The 24,876-nt window shown below is 50.3% G+C and overlaps 1 protein-coding gene across 1 annotated transcript in view; it reads right to left on the bottom strand.

Annotated features, from left to right (window-relative positions):
- Window positions 1-24,876, bottom strand: part of fam222ba (family with sequence similarity 222 member Ba) — a 42,571-nt gene that overhangs the window by 11,513 nt on the left and 6,182 nt on the right. The window contains 1 exon segment of the mRNA XM_035433176.1: window positions 493-620. Within this exon segment, the coding sequence (XP_035289067.1) occupies window positions 493-574 (82 nt within the window). The 5' untranslated portion in view covers window positions 575-620.

Raw genomic sequence — 24,876 nt, 5'->3', positions numbered from 1 at the left:
GGTCCTCATCTGAAGTACGACAGCAACACCACGGAGGAAAGGGGAGGTGCTGCGTTGGGTGGTGGGCGGAGCCAAGAGAAAAATACACTATACACAACATACAATATCCCACTATCTATATAAACCCTCCACCTCCGACCCAACCACTCAGCACTGTGCTTGCAGGGCGACTGCTGAGTGGAACCTTTATGAGACTCATTTAATCCTGAGGAGGTGACTCCTCCTCATCGCCATGGGAACGCTCCCCTGTGTAGCCAGCCCCTTCAGGGAGGAGGAGCGCTCCACGGAGGTTTATTAAAAGGCACGTCTCCCCCACCGCGACTCCTCGAGGAGGGGATCTGTATTATTGGGGTTAATTCTTTGGCAGGCCTGGATTTTTAGCAGAAGGCTGTTTGAGACTGAGGCGGGTGGGGAGGATGAGGAGGGGGGGGGGGGGCGGTGGAAGGGGGGGGTGGGGGGGGGGGGGTTGGGGGTGCGGGGGCGAGCACTTACATTTCTGAAGTCCAGTGTTCATCTGCGTGTGGGAGAGAAGCTGGAAGGACAGGTCACCTGGTCCTGGCAGACAGGCCAGCATTTCACACAGGCACTAATGCAACATGGGGCATCTGCTCCTCGTCACTCTGAAAGAGACACACACAACGGAGAGACGGGGGGGTGAGCGCTCGGGCATCGCAGAGGGGTGTACGGGCGGGGGGGGGCGGGCCTGACGGAGGGACACCTCTCTGCGAGCCCACCAGACAAACATTCACACGCAGGGCCCTGTGAGCCGCCCATCCTGATCATTTCGGGGCAGACATCGCACCACACTGTAAATTCAATACCGGCGGCCAGCACAAGCTTATTCAAACACATTCTTTTTTGTTGTCAATTTCAAAGTAGTGGATGTACAGACAGTACAGACTTGTAAAATATTTATTAAAAGTTGCTTTTGTTTTGCTTTATTTTGGGGTTTTTTTTTAAACGACTAGAGCTGACACATTCGCCGAGAATGAAAACAAGTTTCTCGTGCAAATTAACTTTGACCTGAGATTTCATTCAGCCTCAAAGCAAGACTAACAAGGAGGAAGGTTTCCTCCCAATTAATTTTTTTTTTTGTTTTTCTGACATTTAGAAAATTCCATACACACACACACACACACACACACACACACATTTGCAGGATGGAACACACACACACACACACACAAAATTAGAGGAAAACAGTTCGCAATTAGCATGCTGTGCGCTTTAATGTGAACGTGTGCGCTGGTGAATGGATTAAGTCGACACAGTTCGTCAATTTAAGTCACCCCCCCTCCCCCTCTCCCTCTCCCTCCCCCTCCCCCTGCCCCCCCCCCCCCCCCACTGCATGACGCCCAAAAACCCAAGCTGGCGGAGGCAGACAAATGCGGGGATGAGAGGCAATTACCACAAAGTAACCTCGGCACCGCGGTGCACCTCTGGTGACCGGCTGGAAGCTGTGCTCCTTGTCAGCGGTGTAGAAATGAACTCACTTAAAACCTCAAAAGGTCAGGTTGACAGCTCATTTAATCCTCAGAGTGAGGAAAACAAGCGTTAATGAAGCCGTGGGTTACATAAATACCTAAGTGCTCTGCACCTGTGGGGACCGAGGGAGGGGGGGGGGGGGGTGGGGTGGGGGGGGTGTTAGGGAGGAGGGGGGGGCGGGTGGTTGGCTCATACTGTAGCGATTGTATCCAAGGATTTCAGCTGCAGCTCCATGACTGCCTCTGCACAAACCCGGCCAGCCCACATTACAGCGCGAGCGCCATATGGTAACAATTCCTGTCCCTGATTTAATATGTCATGAAGCATTAACTTTAATAGGCCCAATATTTTATATTTCAATGAGGCTTGGGAGCTGGCCCGGCCTGATGTAGGAGAGGAATTTACAAACGCGCACACACATGCACGCACGCACGCACGCACGCACACAAAGTGGGTGTGTGTTATTTTAAAACAAGGAAGTGAACAACCTCAGATGGTTAACAAGGATGGAAAACTGTGTGTGTCTGTGTGTGCACGCGTTTGTGAATGCGCGTGAGTGTGTGCCCGTGTGTGTGCATGTGCATGTGTGTGCGTGTATGTGCACATGTGCGCGTGTGTGCACGTGTATGTGTACGTGTGTGTGTATGTGTACATGTGCGTGTGTGTGTGTGTGTGTGCGCGTGTATGTGTCTGTGTGTGTGTATGTGTACATGTGCGCATGTGTGTGTATGTATGTGTACATGTGCGCGCGTGTGTGTGTGTGTGTGTGCGTGAAGCCGCCATCTCAAAAGCAGCGCAGAAGACAGGGGCTTCCAGCATGTCTTTTTAACAGTCTCCTTATGCACTGGTGTGAAAGGTTCAGGAGCAGCCCATCGGCCCTGATGGGGGCGCGGGGGCGCGGGGGTGCGGGTGCGGGGGGTGGGGGGGTTAAGCAGCCGCCATTACCCATTCCGCAGGCAGGCAGGCAGGGCCGCCCGGGGACCCAGCGGCCCGGGTCCTTTCCCGTCGGCGGGAGTCACCCGCGGGCGGCCGCGGCGCGCCTGTGAATGTCAGAGAGCCGCGGAGAGCAGCGCCAAAGGTCAGGCTATGGTAATGCCCGCCGCCCGCCGCCCGCCCCGCGCCGCCGCACCGCGCAGAAAGGTTAATAAACACGCGGACATCACAAACTGCAGACTGAGCAGGGCCCGGCAGCGGCAGGACGGGGGGGGGGGGGGGGGGCAAGCTCCTAATAATAAGCGATATGTTCTTCGACCTGGACGCGCCCCTCCCACAACAGAGAGAGAGAGAGGGAGAGAGAGGGGGAGAGAGAGAGAGAGAGCGAGAGAGAGAGAGCGAGAGAGAGAGAGAGAGAGAGAGAGGGGGGGGAGAGAGAGAGAGAGAGAGAGGGAGAGGGAGAGGGGGAGAGAGGGAGAGGGGGAGAGAGAGAGAGGGAGAGGGAGAGAGAGAGAGAGAGGGAGAGAGAGGGAGAGAGAGAGAGAGGGAGAGAGAGAGAGAGAGCGAGAGCGAGAGAGAGCGAGAGAGAGCGAGAGATTAGAGAAGCGCGCTCCGAGCAGCAGATAAGGACGAGGAAGAGAAGGAAGAGCCCGACCGCGGATATCTCTGACAAGAGAAATAAGGACATATGGGCCGGGGAAAAAAAGGACAAGATTCTTACAGAACATCCACTTAATCACACGCCATTCAGTGAAAAGAGAGAGAGGGAAAAAAAAGACATGAATTCTCCCAAGCAGAATAAAAAAGGTAGTGGTTGGGGGGGGGGTGGGGGGGGGGGGGGACATACACGACCAGACGAAAGTGAACCTCGAAGAATTTCTCTTCAGGCAAACGAGGGATAGCGTTTGAAGGATGGCACTCGGAGGACGGGGGTAAGGAGGAGGGGAAGGAAGCGGCGACGCTGACCCGCGGCGAAGCCGGGCCGACCGCCATCGCTCTGCCGCCGACGGCTCGAGGCGTTCGGAGGCGCCGACTGGACCCCGCCGTTTCCCCTGCCGCTACCTCATCTCCGCCAACATTTCCTGGGCCTTCCCGCGGTGTCAGATGGTAAATGGTAAATGGTAAATGGACTGCATCTATATAGCGCTCTTATCCAAAGCGCTTTACAATTGTTGCCTCGCATTCACCACAGCAATTAGGGGTCAGGGGGTCTTCGACACGCCCAGGGCGGGGGATCGAACCGGCAACCCTCCGACTGCCAGACAAGCGCTCTTACCTCCTGAGCCATGTCGCCCCTAAAAGATAAAAGGCCCCGCGGAGTCTACGTGTACGAGGCAGAGCGGTAGGGCAGGTGTCACGCAGAAATCCGACCCCAAGAAAAACTGACCCGAGGATCACTTTTCTATATAGAAAAACCACCCCCCTCGTCCTCGTATAGAAAAGTGACCCCGCCCGATGGAAAAATGACCTGTAAAATATGCTGTAATTCAGGTTTTTGGGATGGGGGGGGGGGTCCGTTTTCCGTAGCGTAGAAAAACGGCCCGTGGATCGAAACGCGTCGAGGCGAAACCATTCAGATTCCTACCGTTCGGTTTCAGCCGCTTTGCTCCAAACAATGCAAAAATAAAAAATAAAAACCTGAGGCCGGCAGGCCGCACAGCTCTGCGTTATCAGCGCTGCGTACGTCGCGTGAGGAGCCCGTCAGCACAACGGACCGCCGCCATTTAATTCCGTGTTTACACCACGGCTACCGGGGTCTATTATCGCAGAGGAAAAACCTGCGTCGCCGATTTCTATGCGGGCCGGCACTCCCCCCCCCACCCCCTCAGCAGAACACAGAGAACGCAGCACCCGGGGACAGAAATGACTTTCTGTTTACACTGCCGTTCAATTCTTCTCTCCCCTGAAAAGGGAGAAGAATGGGCCTTCCCCGGGATTCAAATCGAGCCGTTCTCAAACTCCCTGCTCAGCAAGCTCGCAGCGGCGGCGGCTGCGACCGGCCGGCCGCGTTTCGCATCAATTCCGCCCTTCGCCGCGCCGTGAATCCACTACAAATAAAAAGCGGCCGGGGGGGGGGGTTTCTGCCGCACGCCGTTCGGTTCTCCTGTCGGAGGGGGGGGGGGGGGGGGCTCACGGGCCGGCGGGAGCCGCCGCTCATATTGTCCCGAAAAAAAAAAAAGGAAAAAGAACGGGATGACTGCAGCAGTTCTGAAGCGGGTGCTTTAGCCGTGACATTTCGCCATAGAAACCCTCGTCTATCAGGAATGTTATTTTTAAACAAAGGAGTTGGAGTGAGTGTGCGAGAGCGAGGGGGGTGGGGGGGTGGGGGGCGGGAAGGGGCACCGTATCCAAATACACGACACAAAAGGTGTCAGAAATAAACCTGTCAAATGAGGAAATTGCTTTGTTGTAGAGCAGAAGAGGAGAGAATTACATCTTTGCTGGTTTAACTTCGGGGTGGGGGGGCTGGGGAGGGGGTGCTGGTGGCGGGTATCTGTGAAATTAATCCCAAAAGAGATAAAACACCAAAAGAGAAATATCTAATGAGTCTGTGACACTTTTTTAATTAAAGGTGAGTGAAAAACAGACAACTTTATATGAAAAAAATTATTCTTTTAAAAAAAAAATAAATAAATAAATAAATTTTAAAAAAGGCACTGGGAAACATTGTGTCAAGACGTCGCTCAGCCGAAACGCTGACAGATCGCTTTTGCACAATTAAGCCCAGAGTCTCCTGGACGCGCGCGGGGCCCGACAGACGCAGAAAGTCCCCGTAGAGCGTCTTTCCTCTCATCTTTCACCAGGCCCTCCTTCCTCACGGATGTTTTTCTTTTATTTATTTATTTTTGATTTTTTTATCGCCAACCCCGGCCCTAAAACGCAGCGTGCCGCTTCCCCATCTCCTGACAGAGGTTGCCCGGACACGCTCGCGCAGAGATGGGACACATGAAGGTGCTGCGTGTCTATAAATTAACTTGTGTCCTGGCCTGATCTTGCCTGCGGCTACATCATTAGTAACACCGATTCCAGAGTGAGCGGACAGCAGAAGGGGGGGGGGGTCGGGGGTGGGGGGTGGTGGGGGGGGGGGTGGTTGGGGGCGGCCTCTGGCAATACCCCCCTCCCAGGCAGCTTCAGCTGGCCACCCAGAATTCAGTTCTGTAATTGACTGACTGTGGCAGCTAAGAGAGAGGTGTGGAAGTGCGTGTGAGAGAGAGAGAGAGAGAGAGAGGGAGAGAGAGAGAGGGAGAGGGAGAGGGAGAGGGAGAGAGAGGGAGAGAGAGAGAGAGAGAGAGGGAGAGGGAGAGGGAGAGAGAGGGAGAGAGAGAGAGAGAGAGAGAGAGAGAGGGAGAGGGAGAGGGAGAGGGAGAGATAGAGTGAGACAGAGTGTATGTGTGTTTGTGTGTGTGTGGGATCGGTTACGAAGCCAGGAGAGTCAACAGAACAGCGCCTTGACAGGAATACCAATTCCAGGCCCCACAAGTGTCACCGGACAGACATGTTTTCACCTCATAAGAATGTGCTCTTTGACAGGCCAACCCTGGACCAAGGGTGCCAACACTTATTTATTTCATTATGTCCATCTCCACCGATGGCAGGAAGGGCTGAACCTGCCTGGCTGAAAGACCTACTGAGCGCGCTCCTGCATTCTCATCGGCAGCCGAGGCTCAAAGCGTCCTGTGCCCGTCCTTTATATCCGACACGGCAATGCAACAAAATATAAAATACAGCGGTAGCAGTAAATCTCTAAATACTTCTGCGGCGCAACCTTAAATATTTACCCATAAACGTCTGACAGAGCGCGCGGTGAGGCTCCGCCCCTCAGCTGTCCCAACTGCCTGTGCCGCCCCTCCAAAGTTGACTTGGAACACCTACCGCCTCTTTAAGGGGATTGGAATATAATTTACGGGCGACAAATGGCATCAGGAGGGCAGGAGCCAGAGGCGCCCCGGGGCACTGAGAGGGCAGCTCTCTCCCCTCAGAGAGCCCAAAATGGGGAACGGAAATCTCAATGAATCCAAAAAAAAAAAAAAAAGTTTCCATTTTTCTGCACGTTGCTGTAAATCAGTTATTTTCAAAATTCGAGGGAGGGGGTGAGCGAATGTTTAATCACATCGTTCCTCCCGAGCGGCCGCAAATAATCCCCGAGCGAACCAATCGCGGACCCGCGCGGCGGCGGCGGCGTACGCGGGTAAAGACGCGGGCCTCCTTTCGAGAACGAGAAGGCGCGCGCATTTTTGACGAGGGAGACAAAAAAACAGATGCAGATGGATATCGACACCCACCGGCGTCCAGAGGAGAAGCAATCGCTTTAACCTGACAATTCAGATTGGTGTTGCCCGGGCGATAAATCACCAGGAAGTGGCAATCCGCTGAAAGGCGAGCGCAGTTGCGTTCCGTAAGCCCTAATATTTCACACCGCCGCGGAGCGCTCCCGCCAAGGGGGATCGAGAGAGAGATTACTTTCTGCGGCTGCTGCTGCCGCCAGGAATTACGACAATGCAGAAAATAAATTCCGCTAAAACCTCCGAAAATCGCGTCGCGGGACGGGGGCGCGCGGAGGAACCGGGGACGCGAGGAACGGCTCGACGCCGCACAAAAAAGCCAGAAAAACGCCAGCCCCCCCCCCCCCCCCCGCCACCCCCCGCCACAGCCCGTCATAAATACAGCGTTTTTTGCGCGAGCTCTTTGTTGCGATAAACACGTTAAGAGCTCGGTGCTAATGCACAAAGCCATTATTCTGGTTGGGGGGGGGGGGGGGAGGGAGGAAGAGGGTTGATTTAATTCATGAACAGGTGCGTCCATCAGTATCATCCCCCCCACATAGAGACTCTCTCTCCGTCTCTGTCTCTCTCTCTCTGTCTCTCTCTCTCTGTCTCTCTCTCTGTCGCTATCTCTCACACACACATATACACAGGCATACACACACACGCATGCGCGCGCACGCACAATCTCTTATTCCAAATTGGACGTTCCGGTGACAAATGGATGGCGCAATTAGAAGCCGCTTTTTTGAGCGCGCGATTAGGATCTGCTCCGTCTGCAGCCGAATCCCCGGGCACCGCCTGCGCTGCGAGCGGAATGCGGCCCCTCCCCTCCCCTCCCCAGGTGTTGGGCTACCTCGGGTTACCTCCCAGCACTCTGCAAGCCCGCCCAGGTCCGCACGACCTCCCCCCCTCTCCCCCTCTCCCCCTCCCCCCCAAGGCTCCGCACCACGTGTGCGTTAGCCCCGCGAAACGGCTCCTCTGTTCTCAGTATTCGCCGTGCCCCTGAGCAGCCTGAGCCTGTTCATAAGGGCCCCAGCACTGAGGGGTCAGGGCGGCCATGTTAGGAGGGGTCAGACCAGCAGGCGGCTCAACGCATTTTTGAGTTCATTTAAAGCCTAATGTAGCAGGTGAGTCCACATTCTTGTTACTATAACAAAGGACACTACCCGCCCTCTCGATGAAGCTAAAGCTTGTCGATTGGGACAGGTTACGTAGCTTATGGCCAACACGCGCCACAGCATACCCCCTCCACCAACCGTTTTCCCCCCCCGTTTCCAATGCCGTCGCCAGCAGGAAGCGTCTGAACGTCAGCAGCGGCCGTCCGCAACAGGGCGGTCCAGGGCAGACGCATCAAAACAAGCTTACGGAAGGAGAACGCCCCCTTCCAAAGGGTGACTGACAGGGGAGTCACTGGGGGGAATTAGAGGGGTTATGTTTCTGGCTGGCTCCACTCCCGCTTGTGGAGATGGCTCACTCAACCCCAGCCCCCTCATCCCCCTACCCCTCCCGTCCCCCTCTCCCCGGCAGGACGCCTCGGCCTGCTCCAATCCAGGCCGGGTTCTGAGAGGACGGGCAAACACAGTCCCCGCCGCGCCCCGACGGCAGCCGTAAGCCGAGAGGAACATCTGGCCCTCCCGAGAAGCCCTCGGATAAGCTCCGCCTGCCGAAGCGCAGAGGGAGCCGCGCGCGGCGGGGGCGTTCGCACCCCGGGACGTGAATGGCGGATTCTTCTCCTGAATGCGCGACGGCACACGAAAACCGGAGAGCGCTTAATGGCGCTCGGCTAGCAAACCAGGTTCCCCCCCCCCCCAAAAAAACCCCTAAAAACTGTTCGGAGTGCCGATAAATGCTGCAACTCATGAATATCAAACCGGGGGTCTGGACACCGTCCCAAAATAGCAGGAAAGGCAGCCATCAAAGGCCGGCGTGCCTAATGGAATCAGCGTCCCGCAGCAGACGTCCCGATCCGCCCGCTTTCCCCAGCGTCAGCGTCAGCGAACATCAAACGGCCAGCCAGCCAGCGGAGCGGCCCGCCTCAGCCGAGCGGACGCAGCTCCCGACGCAAAAACCGCGACTTAAAAAGCGGGCGACAAATTCTGACACGAGTAAAAATACGACAAACCTAATACTTACTGCCGCCTGGCACCCGCCCGGATCTCCACCGCTTCAAAAACACCTGCGATATAAGCAGCCGGCGAATTGCTTCACTAAACCAAAACTACAGCCTGCAGTTGCGATGCGGCATTAAGCCTATGTTTAAGGCCTAACCACAATCCCCCTTTTTTCTTTATTTTTTTTTTTTTTAAAAGGACACAGACGGGGGGGGAAAACGGGCCTGCTCAAATCTGGTATCCACATAGCCGGTAGCTCAGGAAGCCTTCGCCTGAGGTCTTCAAAGCCAACGGAAGCCTGGTTTTTCCGCGCCGCGGCAGAAACACGAGACTTCCCCGCCCAGCTCGCGCAAAACAACGGGAGGTCTCGTGGATGTGCTAATTGGGGTCTCTGAAAGCAGGCCCAGAAGCCCCCCCGCGGGGGCGGGGTGAGTTAATCCTCCGAGCGCTCGTAGATCACCAGGACCCCGGCCGCCACTTCATCACGCGCGGCCTGGTGATTTAGGGCGAGCGGCGCGGGGCCCGGGTCGTCCCATAACCGCGGAGACCACGGCGAGGTTCCATACCGGCCGGGACGCGGGGCCCCCGTCCAGTCTTGAGCAGGGCGGACGGGCGGGAAAAGGCCGTTTCGGGGGGTCACACTGCTAGCTGGGGGGAGGGGGGGGGGGGGGGAGGGAGGGAGGGGGCTGGGGGGCGGGGGGCGAATCGATCCGTTGCGCCGTACAAGGCGCGCCGTGCGCCTCCGAGGGCGGGGCAAGCCCCTGGAAGAGGCCGCGATAAACGATCGCGGGAACCCGCGCTGCAGTCTTCAAAAGACGACGTTACGATAAATTACGCTAACCTTTGGAAGGGGATATTAATAGTTTCTGGCTTTGAAACGGAAAAGGTGCGCTCATATTTCAAAGCCGGTAAGAGGAATATGGCAGTTTTCCACCCACAATATGATGACAGGGTACAAACTGCGCCCCCCGAGTGGGCGGGGCAAACCCACAGGCATTGGCTTCGCAACTTTGGCCAAGTCCTGACCTTACCACAAGGCTCTGCCCGCCGCGGTTACTGCTGCCAGAGCTGACAAGTATTATTTGCAACGTCGGTAATTAACAGCGTGATGGAGGGAAGGCCACTTGGGTAGGATTTCCCTAAATTACCCCAGATACAGCGTCTCATTGGCCGACAGTTCCAAAGCACGGGGCCGTGTTTACCACGCTACTACTGACTGGGCTCTGCGCTAGCATTTTTTCCAGCACGCTAACGCATCCCAATTAGTAGATGTGTGCTAACTGGAAACATAATTTGGGAGCGCGTCAGTTTTTTCCGGAGCGCACGCTCCTGAAATGGGAGCACTAATCGAGCTCCGGCCCGACGCAAGCGAAGCAGAACCTCACCTCCGAAAGACGACGTTAATGAGCTCGCCACAAAAATATGGCGCGCGCGGAAATAAAACCTGGCGCGTAAATCTCCGCGGCTACATTACAGCGGTGTTAGCATAACAGAGGACACCAACTGTGACCGAGACCCATAAATAACGATAATAAAAAACCCGGCGAATGCACCTCAGCGCTTAACTGGCTGATTTAAAAGGCCACTCATAATAGAGGGAAAATCATCTTCATTTAAGCAATCTCTAACAAAGCAGAAGCTCCAAAACTCCAGCCAGCTGCCTAACTAGCCGTACGGCGCCCAGGCTAAAGTCTGTTAACGTCGAAAAGCAGAGCGAATGGGATCTTTCACCACAGTCTTATCTTCCGCCGCCGCTTCAGATCTAAAACTCAGGCCTTTGGGGGGTTTCGCTTTACAAAACAGATTTAGGAGTGACTGGGTTGCTTCAGTGCGTATCAAATTGGAACTCTCCCCCCCCCCCTCTGACAACGGTTGAGGGAGCACTGTTTTCAGTGATCAGTCAAGTGGCGGCCCGGAGGCGGGGGGGGGAACCCACAGAGAACACCAAATTAAACTCGGGCTCGGCGAGGCAGCGCCCGCGAGCAAATTTAATTTGTTCAGATTCGCAGAACTTCGGAACGCCTCTGCCCGGTTAATCTGGCCCTGGAATTGTCCGTTAACGAACGAATCCCGTACAAACTCTTATCCGCGTTGCTGAGGGGGGGCCTGGCAAGGGGCTGGATTCAGAGTCGGGGGGAAAGCGGGTACTGTGCTGATAAGTGCCAAAAAGATGGGGGGGAGGGGGTTGAAACACATCTGTCCGTTTAAAAAAGCGTTCGCACGAGAACCGAAGACGAGACGAGCCAGCCGCTCGTCTCCGATGGGCGTAAGGTCGCTCTTCTCAAAAGCGATCGCAGACGCAGAAACGGGCTTGTCCCAGATCCGTCCCTCCCCCACACAGCACCCCATACCACGAAAAAACCATATGCCGTGTGTGTGTGTGTGTGTGTGTGTGTGTGGTGGTCTGGGAAGAGCATCTTCTTTATGTTCACCTCCCAGAGCTGTAAAGCCTGACTGAATGATGAACCAGGCTTCCTCACACAGCTTGTTTTGTGGAGAGCCAGATTGCAAGTTACGGTGAAGACCCCCGGCGGATAGTCACATGGAGAACTACCGGCTACGGCAGGTCAGACGCCGCAGCGCCGGGCCCCGGCAAGCAGGGCCGAACCTCGCGCAGGTTTTCCTGGACAAACGCTACGGACGCGTTCAAGCAGGGCCGGCCTACAGCGAGCGCGTCAGCCCGGAGAATAAAACGTCTCAAAATGGTAATTTACGCTTTTTTTTTTTTTTTTTGTTTCGTTTCGGATTTCTGCAGGCGCGGCTAACCTCGGGGGGCCCGCCCGGGCCGTCCCGGCGGTCAGCTGCCCCTACATGCCAGCTGCTAATGCAACCCGACGGAGAGGCGCTTGTGAATTTCAATTCCCCCCCCGCCCCCCCCACTCTTTGTGTGGGTGAGCGCGCTAGCCGGCGCGGCGGCTAACGGGTAGCGGGGACCGGAAAAAGGCGGAAGACGACGTTTGGGGCGAAAGTGCTTCAGCATCGCGGTCGTTCCGTTTTTTTTTTGCAGATTACTGCTGGCACGGCCAAATTCCACTCACTTCTTAAGTTGGCAGCGATGAACGGAATGAGCACATGACCATAGCGACCACAACGGAAGTCAACTTGAAACCTGTTGATCTGAAGAATTCAAGGGTTTTAGGACGGGTAGCCAAATTATTAATGGTTAGGGAATGCGGCTGCCCGGGGTGTACAGGAAGGCAGTGCGTTCAGAAGCACCGGCTCTCTACAGCACTTGCAACAGAACGCCTGAACGAGTAGCTGGCTAGCCCGGCAACTTCATAAAAGCAAATACAGCTCCCTGAGAAGGAGCCTTCTGTATTCCAGCAAAACGTTATTCATCAGAAAACCATTTTTCATCTAAAAAAAAAAAAACTAGTCAAGTCATATCAAAGCACCGCTCTCCCTTCTGAAACTTAGTTTTGCCATTAGCACACGGCAGGACCGTTCTTCCCTCCCGCTATGTTTTTTCTGTAGTAACATTCAGACCCAGACCTCTATAAAGATGCTCTGTGACAGTGCCCTCGGTAAAAAGCCCTAAATAAAAATTGAAACAAATAATAAATAATTTTAAAAAACAAATACAACTAAATTGAATATTGAACTGAACTGAAATTGAATAGAACTGAATTGACGTCATTTACTTAACAGCAAGCTTATGCCATAGTCTCCCAAAGAAATCACCCCGATTCATCATTCATTGACATTAGACTAAATACCTGGCAGCAGCATTTTTAGACACAAATAAAAACATTTCGGGAAGTTATCTGAGACAGGCCAGGCCTGACCTCAGCGGAGGGGGTATCTGGAGGATACATTAACAGGAACAGGAACCCCCCAGCTCGTGTGCACAAACACCTGAACGAGCTCTCCTGTAAACAGGGGGACTGCTCATTCTCCCCGTCTCAAACCCGAGCAGGTGGGGGGGGCAAAGCAATCAAAACAGAGCAGGCGTACGCAGCAAAGCACAAAGGGAAGCTCCTCTAAAAGCTGCGGACGAATCGCCGAACGCTGACCCATCCCAGGGATTTGCGTATTCAAATGGAGCGGCGCAGTCGTCACTGGAAGCGTTCAGAAAAAAAATGTTTATTTTTTTATTTTTTTCACCGAGCGTATCAGGATTTAATTACTTTTTTTTCCCCCAACTGAGAAGATAAGCTCAACCTGTTTCTACATGTAATATCTAAGGAGGGGGGGGAGGGGGGTGGGGGGTGGGAGGGGAGGGTAAGGAAGCAGAGTGTGGAAGGGGCCGGGGGGGCGGGGGGGGGGGGGTGGGGTGGGGAGGAGGGGGGGTGGTGGCTGTCAATTTCTCCAGGAAAGCTGCTAAACACACCTGTGCCTCTCAGCTCCTCGAAGCACTCCGGAGATTTCAGAACCACCTGGTCCCCGTTTGGGTCCGGGCTATTTACAATTAATTACAGAGAGCTGACACGGCAGGGCGGCAGACGTGCAACGAGGCCCTGGAATGTCAAATACGGGGTGATAAACGGTGCCCAAGGACCGAACGCCACACCGGCTTTGGGGGCACCGCCGGGACCTCCCCCCCCCTCGTTCCGAACTACATTTCTCTTTCGGTCGCAAAGAAAACTGTCCGTTAAAAAAAACGCGCAGGCATTCTCGCCCAGTCCTCCAATCCGACAAGATTATGAGCTCGCAGATAAAACCTGACATTTTCCCTTCGATGGACCCTTATAAACAACTCTTTTATGCACGCCGGCCCCGGCCCGCGTAATGGACGATTTCATTATTCGCTCCAGGGCTCCCCCGGCCACGCACAAAAGGGGGGAAATGGCGAAAGATACTGTGATCATTGATCGCCGAGAGACGTCGAACAAAGGGGGCCAAACAAAACGGGAGACGCTTCCCTGTGGCATGTACCGTGTCACTCCGCTCCGTGGCTACAGAGCCCGCCCCCCCCCGCCCCCCCCCCCCCACCCCCCCCCCCCCCTGCCCCCCCCACCCCTCGCCGTCCACGCTCCCGAGCGCAGAGGGAGGGGGTTGGAAACGCAGAAGGGTAATTAGGGCTTTTGTGCGAGGGCTGTGTGCGGCGCGGGCCTTTAAAGCCGCCGTGTCGATACATCGAAGGGGGCGAAGTGGCATCGCAGAGCCCGGCTCGCCGAATGTAGGCTAAAACCTTTCAGCAACATCCGAACGCTAAATCACCTCCAATATAACTCAAGTCATATTCCCTTAGAAACGCGCGGATCATCGTGATAAAATGGAAAGCCCCACAATGATAACCAACTCAAAATGATAAAGATAATAAAACCAGATTAAAGTACGGAGCAATGAAAAAAAAGTATGCATTGCAATGTACGAGCGTTTCTAAAATAGTGTTAAATTACCATTAATCTTCATATTGTTTTTCAAATGTCCAATTTTTTTCAATGACAACCGTAATTTTACCACATTAAATTGTTGCATGTGAAATTTTGCTGCATAGTCCTTGAATTATGCAAATTGCCACTTTCAAAGTTTTAAACAAATGACCATTGAAATTATTATGTGTTCTGACTCAGTCTTTGAAGGTCACAATCTACCCTTTGCTACAGCCCTTACAATAACAGCAGCCACATTTTATGATGGGAAGAATGTCATCTGGTTATTTTTCTCCACTGGAGATAACATTTGCTATTGATAACAATGGTCCCAAACAAGGACAAGGGTTAGGCCACATAATGGCCTCCTTTCTGAAAACGTGCTCCCCGAGACTCACTCACACACTCACACACTCACACACTCACTCACTCACTCACTCACTCACTCACTCACTCACTCACTCACTCACTCACTCACTCACTCACTCACACACTCACTCACTCACTCACTCACTCACTCACTCACTCACTCACTCACACACTCACTCACTCACTCACTCACTCACACACTCACTCACTCACTCACTCACTCACTCACACACTCACACACTCACACACACACACACACACACACACACACACACACTCACTCACACACTCACTCACTCACTCACTCACTCACTCACTCACTCACACACTCACACACTCACACAGACACTCATTCACTCATTCACTCACACACACTCATTCACTCACACACTCACACACTCACACACTCACACACTCACACACAGACACTCATTCACTCACTCACTCACTCACTCACACACTCACACACTCACACACTCACACACTCACACACTCACACACTCACACACTCACTCACTCACTCACTCACTCACACACTCACACACTCACACACTCACACACTCACACACTCACTCACTCACTCACTCACTCACTCACTCACTCACTCACTCACTCACTCACCTCACTCACTCACTCACTCACTCACACACACACACACACACACACTCACACACTCACACACTCACACACACAGACACACAGACACACAGACACTCATTCACTCACTCACCCACACACTCACACTCCTCCTGAAAGGATCCACTGACAGTTAAGTAACCAGGTCACCCCACACTGACATCTAAGCAATTCCTCCTCACCTCACAAGCCCTCCTCTCCGCCAGCTCAACCCCACCAAAACAACACTGCTTAGTCGTCTCAGATAACGGATTTAACATTCAAAAGAAAATAAAAGCACTAAACAGAACAAACACTCCAGTGTCTCACCAAAAAAAAAAAAAAAAAAAACAGGAAAGAAAACAGACATGCTTGTTTTTCAGACTGTGGAAAACTTCTGCAGTTCTTATCTTAAACAAATGTGGTTTCAGACACCAGACACAGCAACCAGCTACTATCACTTAAAACACAGCTTTGAGTCAGCTGTGTGCCAGTTCTGTGAGTCCAGGCTGCTACGCTACATTTCTTTCTACATTTTTTCCCACTGTACATAGAGGCTGAGGTAGCAAATGGGGGTATCTATAATCAAGTTCCACTGCAAGGGACAACCTCCTGCCATATCTTTTAAAGATCTTCAGCGTGAAGACAAACATGGCCAGAGGTAATCGGGTCGAAGGTCAGATCGAGAGTTTTCCCACCAGCTGGAAACCAGCCGAAGTTCGCCTTGTTTTCGTCAAGCGGCAGCTGAGGCCACCTAAACTGGTTTTGCCATTATCCGTTCTGCTGCTCATTCACACAACACCTAATGCTACATTTCATGAATACGAAAAGCACACACACGCGCGCGCGCGCGCACACACACACACTCGTCAAACAGATGTGGCGTGCACATGTGTGTGTGTGTACACAGATGGAACCGGCTGCGAGCAGCTCGGACTTGCAGCTTAAAGCCAAATTTGCTTTTTGAATCCTGACGCTGAAATTTGCACCCAGATGTTCGATTAATGCAAACAGCGCCAGTCTGCAACGTGAATTTGGCATCAATGGCCCCGTTCGGGAAACCATTAATCCATCAGAAGCGCCGCGGAGCCGGAAACGGCGAGGCGGCAGAAGGTGAAACGTTAGGGTCTCAGTCCGTGCCTCTGCCCGGTAACCGATAGCAACCCGGCTTTAGAATTTAAACAACCTGCCGGCCTGCAGATCGCCTGACAAAAGACGCGTCCACAAAGAAGTGGCTCGAGCACGCTGAAGCCCACATCCGCGGGACGGCGAAACAACGCCATTCCGCGCGGCGAGGTCGCAGTCAACCCAACGGGCGTGACCGTCTCGACGTTCCGCCCAGGAACGTCTCCCGCAAACCGCGCTCAGATCCGCTCGATTGGCTCCGGCACCGACGCGCACGCCGCGGCGCGGCTACGGGGACAAAAACATTTGACATTCCTGGCGTGGCAAAACTGAAGCCGCTCTGCCGGGCGGGCGAGTGCGCGCTGTACACAAGGAGGGCCGGCTGTTTGTCAAAGAGGAAGGCGGCGGAGAGCCGCCTCCGGGCGAGTCCCACGGTGCCGCGCCTCCAATAAATTACCGCTAAAGCCCGCGCGGGGAACAGGAGGGCGCGATCAAACGGTTATGTCATTTTTTTTTTATCAGCGGCGCGAACGCGGCGCCCGAGCGAGCAAACATCGTAAACTCGCGGCGCTAAAGCCGCGACAAAAAAAAAAAAAACAAACGCCCGCGGTAGCGTTCGCGGCCAAATCCGTGAGATTTAGGGTCGTTTAGAAACGACGAGCCGTAAAAAAAAAACAAATTAAACGGCCGCAGCGCGACCCGCCGTCGCGCGAATCGGGAACGCGGGGCTGGAGCGCGGGGCTGGAGCGCGAATCGGGAGCGCGGGGCTGGAGCGCGACGCTCGCACCGTCCCCGGCTCCTGTCAGCTCAGAAGGTGGAGCGTGGGCGCGTCCGGCTAACCGAAGCGAGCAGGCGCTCGGGGTGTCATGTACGTCGGCGGGGAGTCTCACACCTCCGACGAAGAAATTCAAATAAAAAAAACAATCTGCTCCTCGGGAGCCCGAGTTTCTCAAGGTGAACGACGAGGTCCTAAATGTCTCCATCCACTCATATATTCGTCTACCTTTGCCTTGTTAGGTCATCGACAGGAAAAGATAGCTCTATAAAGATTTTTTTAAAAACATTGCAATAAAATAGAACTGCATGCAATCATAACTTTCCAGGAAGGTTGGTGTGTATTCTCGAGATGCGGGTGCAGGTCAGAGAGGTAGCTCTCCAACCACAGCTTGAGTCAAGCCATGGTTACACCTGCTTTTCACTAACAGGCCTGGCAGGTCACCAGGAGACCAATGAATGTTGCTGCAACATAAGCGCATGGCACGTCAAACCCCTCTCACCCCAAACCCTACCCAGCAGCTGAGGGGGGGGGGGTGTGGCATGGTCTATCCAGCACATAAACAAAACAGGAAGCATGAGCTCCATCAAATCAAACCATCAATTCAGCGTGTCTTGCCACTCCTCTGTCTGTTAAAACTTTCAATGCCAAAAAAAAAGTATGAATCTTTTAATCAGCCTCCCAGAGTCCCAGCACCAAATGAAGATGTCTCATTCAAAAAGGGCCTGGTCTTGCCTTCCATGGCCTAAATTCAATGACCCCTCGATACAGCAGTAAAGTTGAAAACTGAAATTCAATCATTCTGACAGACTACACCCACCTTCACCGCCCCCCCCCACCCATGCCAATTAATTGCAAGTCTCGTTGCCGTACGTCCACGCTGGAAGCGATGCAATCAATCCATCCTGGTTCAGATGGGAAGTCTTCCATTTTGACGGACGCCTTGTTACTTATTAAAATGAGGAGGGCGGCAGGTATCAAGGCAGGCGAGGTTAGCCTGGCGCATAATTCATCAGCCGATCCTGCCCACAGGACCACGCCGCTGCCGCCGCCGCTCGCCGTGATTCGCGTGGGAGGGGGAGGGGCAGGCGGAGGCGCTCGGCTGCTTCCGACAGATTTACGCCGAAACGGCGAACCCGCCGCCCGCCGGGGCGAGACATTTAAGCAACCCGCTAAATTATTTGCGGTTATTCTCCGTTTCAGCCCGGTCTGAAACACGCGTCATGAATGATTGATTTTTTTTCACCTTCCTAAATGGGTCAGGTGCCTGTTCTCTCCGGGGGAAAACGGCGGGTTTAGTCAGAATTTCCACCATTAGGGCTCGTTATCATATGCGAAAAAAAAAAAAAAGAACAAAGTCTAGAGGTAGGCTTGATTTACAAAAAAAAAAAAAAAAAATGTAAACCGCTCAAAACATTTGGCCGCCTAACACTAGGGAGACCGACCTGAAGCATTTGTCCGAGAAACCATTAACCGTCTCCCTGTCCCCTGGGCCAAAACTTTCCTGAAGCCAGTGGAGTATGGGGGGAGGGGGGCAAAGGGCTCAGGAGTTCACAGCAGGGATCACGCTCACACCAGCCCCCGCTCCCTCTCTCACGTATCACTTGATCTCTGCGATAGCATGACTGCATGAAGTGGCAGCCCTGTGACTCGGGGGACCTGATTGAGCCAGACAGCCCCACCAGCCCTGCAAAAGCTATTCCAGAGTTGCTTGGACAGCAGTCACCGCCCCCCCCCCCCCACCACCTTCCCTTCCCTTCCCTTCCCCTCCCCTCCCCTGCCCTGCCGTATCACACACCCCCATGTTTGGTGTAACAAGGGGGAGGTGTGTGTGTGTGTGTGTGTGTGTGTGTGTGTGTGCACATGGAGGCGGTTAGCCATCTCAAAGTGCAGACCTGCAAGTGACATCTTAAGGATTAAACTGATTGAGATGCAATTCGCCTAGCAACCACTCATTAAGCGGGGTTCAAAAGCGGGTCAGCAATCCATTCTTCCTCCTTATCTCATGCCATAAGCAGATAACAGTCTATGCCCCTCCACTGATGTTCCTGTCAGACTGAGTGGCATAAACAAAACACACAAATGCACACACCCCCGCAAAAACACACACGCACACAAACTCCCATCTCTTCCACTTAGTGGACCTCTCCAAAAAAATATTTTTTAATTAAAAACATAAAAAAAATATAAATCTCTCGACTCATTTTCTATATTGTACAGTTCAATGTCCCCTGTGTTTCATGTTTCATGTAGAAAAAAGCTAAATACCACTTGTACTCAATACTATCTGGGCCTCCACACTACAGTACAAGTCCCCTCTGGCCAATATGAAATGGAACATCAGAAAAACCTTGCAGAAAAGCCTGCGACTGCCAGGTCTCCATTTTGCATTTCCGTTAATTCGACAAAAAGGGAAAACTCTTAGCTTGATGTTTCCTGCGCCGAGTGACTTGAAAGGCTTAAAGAGATACATTATCATTTTTTTGCCTCTTCTTTTGTGCAAATGACATCCAGCAAACAGCCAAATGCTCTCAAAATGTCAAGGCATGAAACATAAAGTTGCCTGAAAACCTGTACTTCAAATGAAAGGAAAGAGAAATGGTTTGATAAACCACACATGACCGTTACACAGCATGAGACATTTGACCTGCACTGCAGCAAACCTGACTTGTTTTGGTTAAAAGGCTTTGTTGCCCCCATAAACGAATGGAATACACAACCCTTTCTTCAGCCTACATGTCACATGGCGCACTGACATGTAAAGACCCATACTTTAGAATCTCTCAACTTGCCTTGGACTTCAAGGCCCTCACAGTGACTTGCAATGCCACAAAGAGCTGTCATAGCTAAGAACAGCATAACCGCACACTAACTGAGAAGCGTACCACTCTTAAGGACGAAATGGCTTACTAAATTACTCCGAAGTTATTATAAAGGTGTTGCATTTGAATAATTTACAAAGAGGTGCCAGTAAATTACAATATAAAAGCATAAATTTACCAAATGGATCACACTTTAAGGGATGGACGTGGTTTGTGTCAGTAAAGCATTAAATCAGGCCTGTATTCAAATTAAACTGAATATGTGACAGGCAAATCAGCCGCTTAGCAAAATAATCAAAAACAAAGCCCCAGACAGCTAATACTGAATTATTACTCTACCCCAGCAATCTGTCAAAATGGTCTTGATGAGGTCCCAAGGAATCAATGCCTAAGTAAACATATTTCAGTGCGGATGTTATACATTTCATATTTTACGTAACCATTGAAATTCTGGTTTTGCTTTATTATTCCGAATTCCTTCAAGGTCTCAAAGCAAATCTAAGCATCTGCTATAGTTTAATCCTAATTTTGTTGCTATACTGTATATATTACATCCTGGGCATTGAGTTCTGGCAGTTGAACTCAGCTTGAAATACTTTAAAAAGCATCCAATTAAAATAACCTGTGCAATGCAATCCAACGAAACCAAAGCCCAACCTGTCAGTTTAAAGCCAGTTTTGGTTTCCGACTGACAAAAGGCAGGATTACAGAAAATTACATCACAGGACATCTAAGTCACACATTTAAAATACTGTTTTCCAGGCTGTAACAAGGGATTCTACAACCTTAAAAAGGAAACAGGCAGCTAACATTACTACACAACACAGCACAAGATTATTGATCCCTCCATGCATAAATGCCACTTAGTTACAATGACATTATTGCACTAGGTCTAGCACACACAAAAACCATCCGTGTCCTTTAATTAATATTTACTGAAGTGCTTCGCCAGCCTGCAGTGGTTTGCAGAAAAATTTAACAAACAGGCTGCATTATGTTTTCCCTGGAGCTAGAGTCAAGCTTTGCTCTGGTTAATCAATTAAACATAAACTGGTTTCAAAAACAGTTATGAGCCTATAGACAGAACAGCAATCTCATTACCTCACGCACTGTGAAGTTACAAAACATTGTGAAGCTTTTCACTTAAAAACACAGTGCATATTTATATTGTTTTCCCTTCAAAATAAAAGACTGTCAATAGGCACCCCGTACGCAGCCATCATGAATGAAGTGTTAACTCTAGAAACCAATTTGCGGTTATGTGGGACTAACAGACAAAACAATAAGTTTTCAGGCATTTGTCATCTACGTTTATAGCGAAGTACTACAGGCTTGCAAATGTACTACTCCGAAGTACATGCACATGAGATAATCGTCTTCATGAAAATAAAGATTACAAAATATGATGTCAAATTATTTTCTATGTTCGTATTACTGACGTCCCTGAGGGAAAATCTAGAACGAAAAATCGAAAAGGCAAGCTAATCCACGTTCATTCTTATTAGTCACCAATAAAATGCACAAGTCATCCATTTTAAATGGTCTAAAAGAACCCTCACTTCAGGGACTCCGGTGTTAAATCATACGTATTTGTTAAGGGTAAGGACTGAAAACCGGATGTGACAATTACTTTGTGATTCCATAAACAACAATAAACGATGTCTTGTGCGTTCCAGCACAAAGAATTTCAATGACACTTAAATACATGAAAATGTAGAACGTTATAGTAACATATTACACCCATAAATCAGAAACAAAATTAACTCCAGAATGTTAAAATAAAAACTTATTCTGAACATCCAAACGCAGAATCACTTAATGACTTTCCATTGTGAGAGGAAACGCTACACCCAGACGTCGAAACGAACACTGGAAATGCTCCGCAATCGTACTGAGAATAGAAGCCACCGTTTCTCGGGGAACAAGTGCAGAAATGTAATTATCCACCCTTTGGAAAATGTAGGGCATCACAATAACTGCGCAACGATGTCAAATTGCACTCGAACGAACAAATGTCAGGCTCTCATTTCGGCAACGTGGTAGCAGACATCGGAAATAAGATAAGATTACAGCATACCATCGTGCATTTGTAAAAAATCATGTTCGCCGGTCAAATGAAATTACACTTTAAAAGCGATCAGACGACTAGTCAGGACACCATTACTAGCAAACGTATTACAACCCGTGAATATAATTTCAATCGGAAACCTCATATAAACAATGAATTTGGTTTACAGCAAGCAATGTTTGATACATAATGTAGTCACATTGTACTTGGTGACTTCCACAATCCTTAGTTATTCTCTGAAGCGACTAAATCCTGTCGCAACAAACTCACCACCTAGTTTGTTTCGTCACTTTTCAGTAAAAACTAAATATTTAAATGGCTGTACACGGTACAGCACTAGTTTATCCACACAATAACAACTGATAGCGCAGTTTAAAAGTACAACCATTTGGAAAGCCAAACAGCGACGGCTAACTAGCGCTCGCTAACTAGACAGTTATTACTGCAGCTAGTTTGCAGAGCATGAATTGCTGGGAATGAGGTTGACGTACACTTGCTATTAGATAACAGCAATACGTGAGAAAGAATATTAAGTTTACGAATTCAGATCCTGCTGTCAATTTGGGGCAATTTCTTAAAATTACCCCTGAAATGATTTTTCACGAAAGGATGCTTTTTTACCCACATCCGACAACGTTACGTCCCTCCTTAAACAGTCTGTCTGGAATAACGTTAGACGGGAAATATAAGGAAAGAAAGCTAGCAAGCAAGCCAGTAATCTAACCTTAACATACGCTTATCTTAACAATTATCGGCATTTCAATGTGTCAGAACTTGAAAAATTTAGCAGTGAGCCATTACCTACAAAATGCATTATTCCAAATTCCTCCGATCGCAGCCACAACAGACATCCAGCCCTCAAAATAACCGCAGACCAGATCTGCCCTGGTTTAGGCACACTTAGGAGTCTTTCCTCCTCCCATAGCCTACAAACTCAACCCACAAATCTGACATCAACCCGGAAGTCGCACATTGGGTCTTGGCGATAGGCTTATGATCACACAGAGAGCCGCAACCGGCATGTTTTAGCCAATCGGAAATTCAACTACTGGTAGAAGAGGTAAGGATTCCGGACTCGAGGTCAGGCAGCCGGATATAAAAGCATGACGTCATCCCTTTGTTACCTTGCCGACCCCTCTAGATGGAGTTCGTGCGACAGGATTCCAAGGAAATTAATTGCGATATGAGAAAGAATGTTGTACGCATAGCATCCAAGAGAAACGCAGTTCGTCTAAAATTAATGCATCATAACCCATCTTGACACATTGCACATTCAAATTACAAGATGATAAAAGCTATGTCACTAACTATCCAAGTCGCAGACTACAAAATCAACTGAAATCGAAGCATAAAACATCAAATCAATCTTCAGTGCTTGAACATGCAAGCTAACTATGTGAAAACAGCACAATCATTTATTTGTATTCAGCCAAATATATATCATCCACCCGAACAATTCATGTAAATTGCAATGTAATTCTTTCTGATATTTGACAATGCCTTCATTCGTATACAAATGTATTTTATTATGCAAAAAAGTGCCACAAGAATTGCATATATGAACTCATTATTACTGGAACCCAAACTATCCAGAATGCGACATGAGCGAGACCCAACTTAAAAGGGGATGTATCCACCCTATGCTGTCAAATCTTTGGCAAAGCATTTCCCCCGAGTAAGAATCTCTAGGATATTTTGAAACAGGGCATCTTGTTTTCTGGAAAGATAATTGTACTGAACAATATCTTTCCATCGAATGGCAACGTGTCACTCGAATGTAGCTCACCATTTAATCAGCTCAAACGAGCAAGCGATGTAATCTGACCACCATCTGACTAATAACATTTAACCAAATGTGCTGCTCATGCAAATTCTCAACGTTAATTCAGATACGCAGAAGTGGTAAGAAACCAGTAAAAAAAGCCAACCAACCAGCTGGCTAACATATTTTCTAAATAGCCACTGAGTAGCCTATGCTAGCCGGATATAACACTCAATTGCTAGCAAGCTACCCCACTTGACAGCGGACCAACTAGCTTACTAAATTGCAACCAAAAAAAACACACAAAAAAAAAAACACAGTTGCAGTCAGACGATACACACTCTTCATGAAACCAATCATGGCATCTTAACCCATATTGAAAACAGACAGAATATCAGTTATTGTGGCTACAATCACATCTGCTGGTCAGAAATAGAACGAGGTGGGTTGTCAAATCCTACACAATATTGGCTAATAGTAAGAAAACTACAAATATAACCAGCAGACATTAGCCACTGAATTATGAAAGTACCTGCGTTGTGATCCTAGATAATTCAGCTAGGTTGCTAGCTACACCACTGCGTGCTGAAGGCTAACTATAATAACGCTAGCTAGCGAGCAGCTGTCCGTTCACACTAACGCACAGGTTAAAAGCCAGATACTTCTTTGTTGCTGTCACCAGTTTTCCACTTGGTAAGAGCTATAGTCTGCAAATGTAATGCTGTGACTCACATTTCGAGCGGCTGTACTTACTCTCCATAAACCACCGCGAAAGGCATAGTTTAAAACACCATCATGGTTTATTGCTAAACACCTATGTTTTCTGCTGTTCACTGCCGAATCACTGCTGCTGTCTGCGGCAGCAACTTCCGGCGCATGCGCAGTCATAAAAAGGACAACAAAATCAGGCACTATTTCGGCACCCCTCTGCATAATTCAAGATTGAGTATGTCTGCCTGTCGCCTGATCGAAAACCACAGTGTATCATAATTAAATCTTTTTAGGTAAAATACATGACGTATCTTAGTTTGTTTACTTCTCTTGCGTCATTACTTGAATAAGCAGATACAAATATATTTGAATATGCAGTTACATGCGGATACAATATCTTCTATAAAAAAATTAAAAAACTAGTCTGATAATGCATTACTAACCAAATTCTGAATCAATATAAATTTCCTAAAGGTGGTATTTGATGTGCTGCTGTACTTACCAATTTTTAGTAACGGGA

Source organism: Anguilla anguilla, chromosome 9, assembly GCF_013347855.1.
Source record: "Anguilla anguilla isolate fAngAng1 chromosome 9, fAngAng1.pri, whole genome shotgun sequence".
NCBI classification, from domain to species: Eukaryota; Metazoa; Chordata; class Actinopteri; order Anguilliformes; family Anguillidae; genus Anguilla; species Anguilla anguilla.
This window is presented reverse-complemented; position numbering and strand designations above follow the sequence as displayed.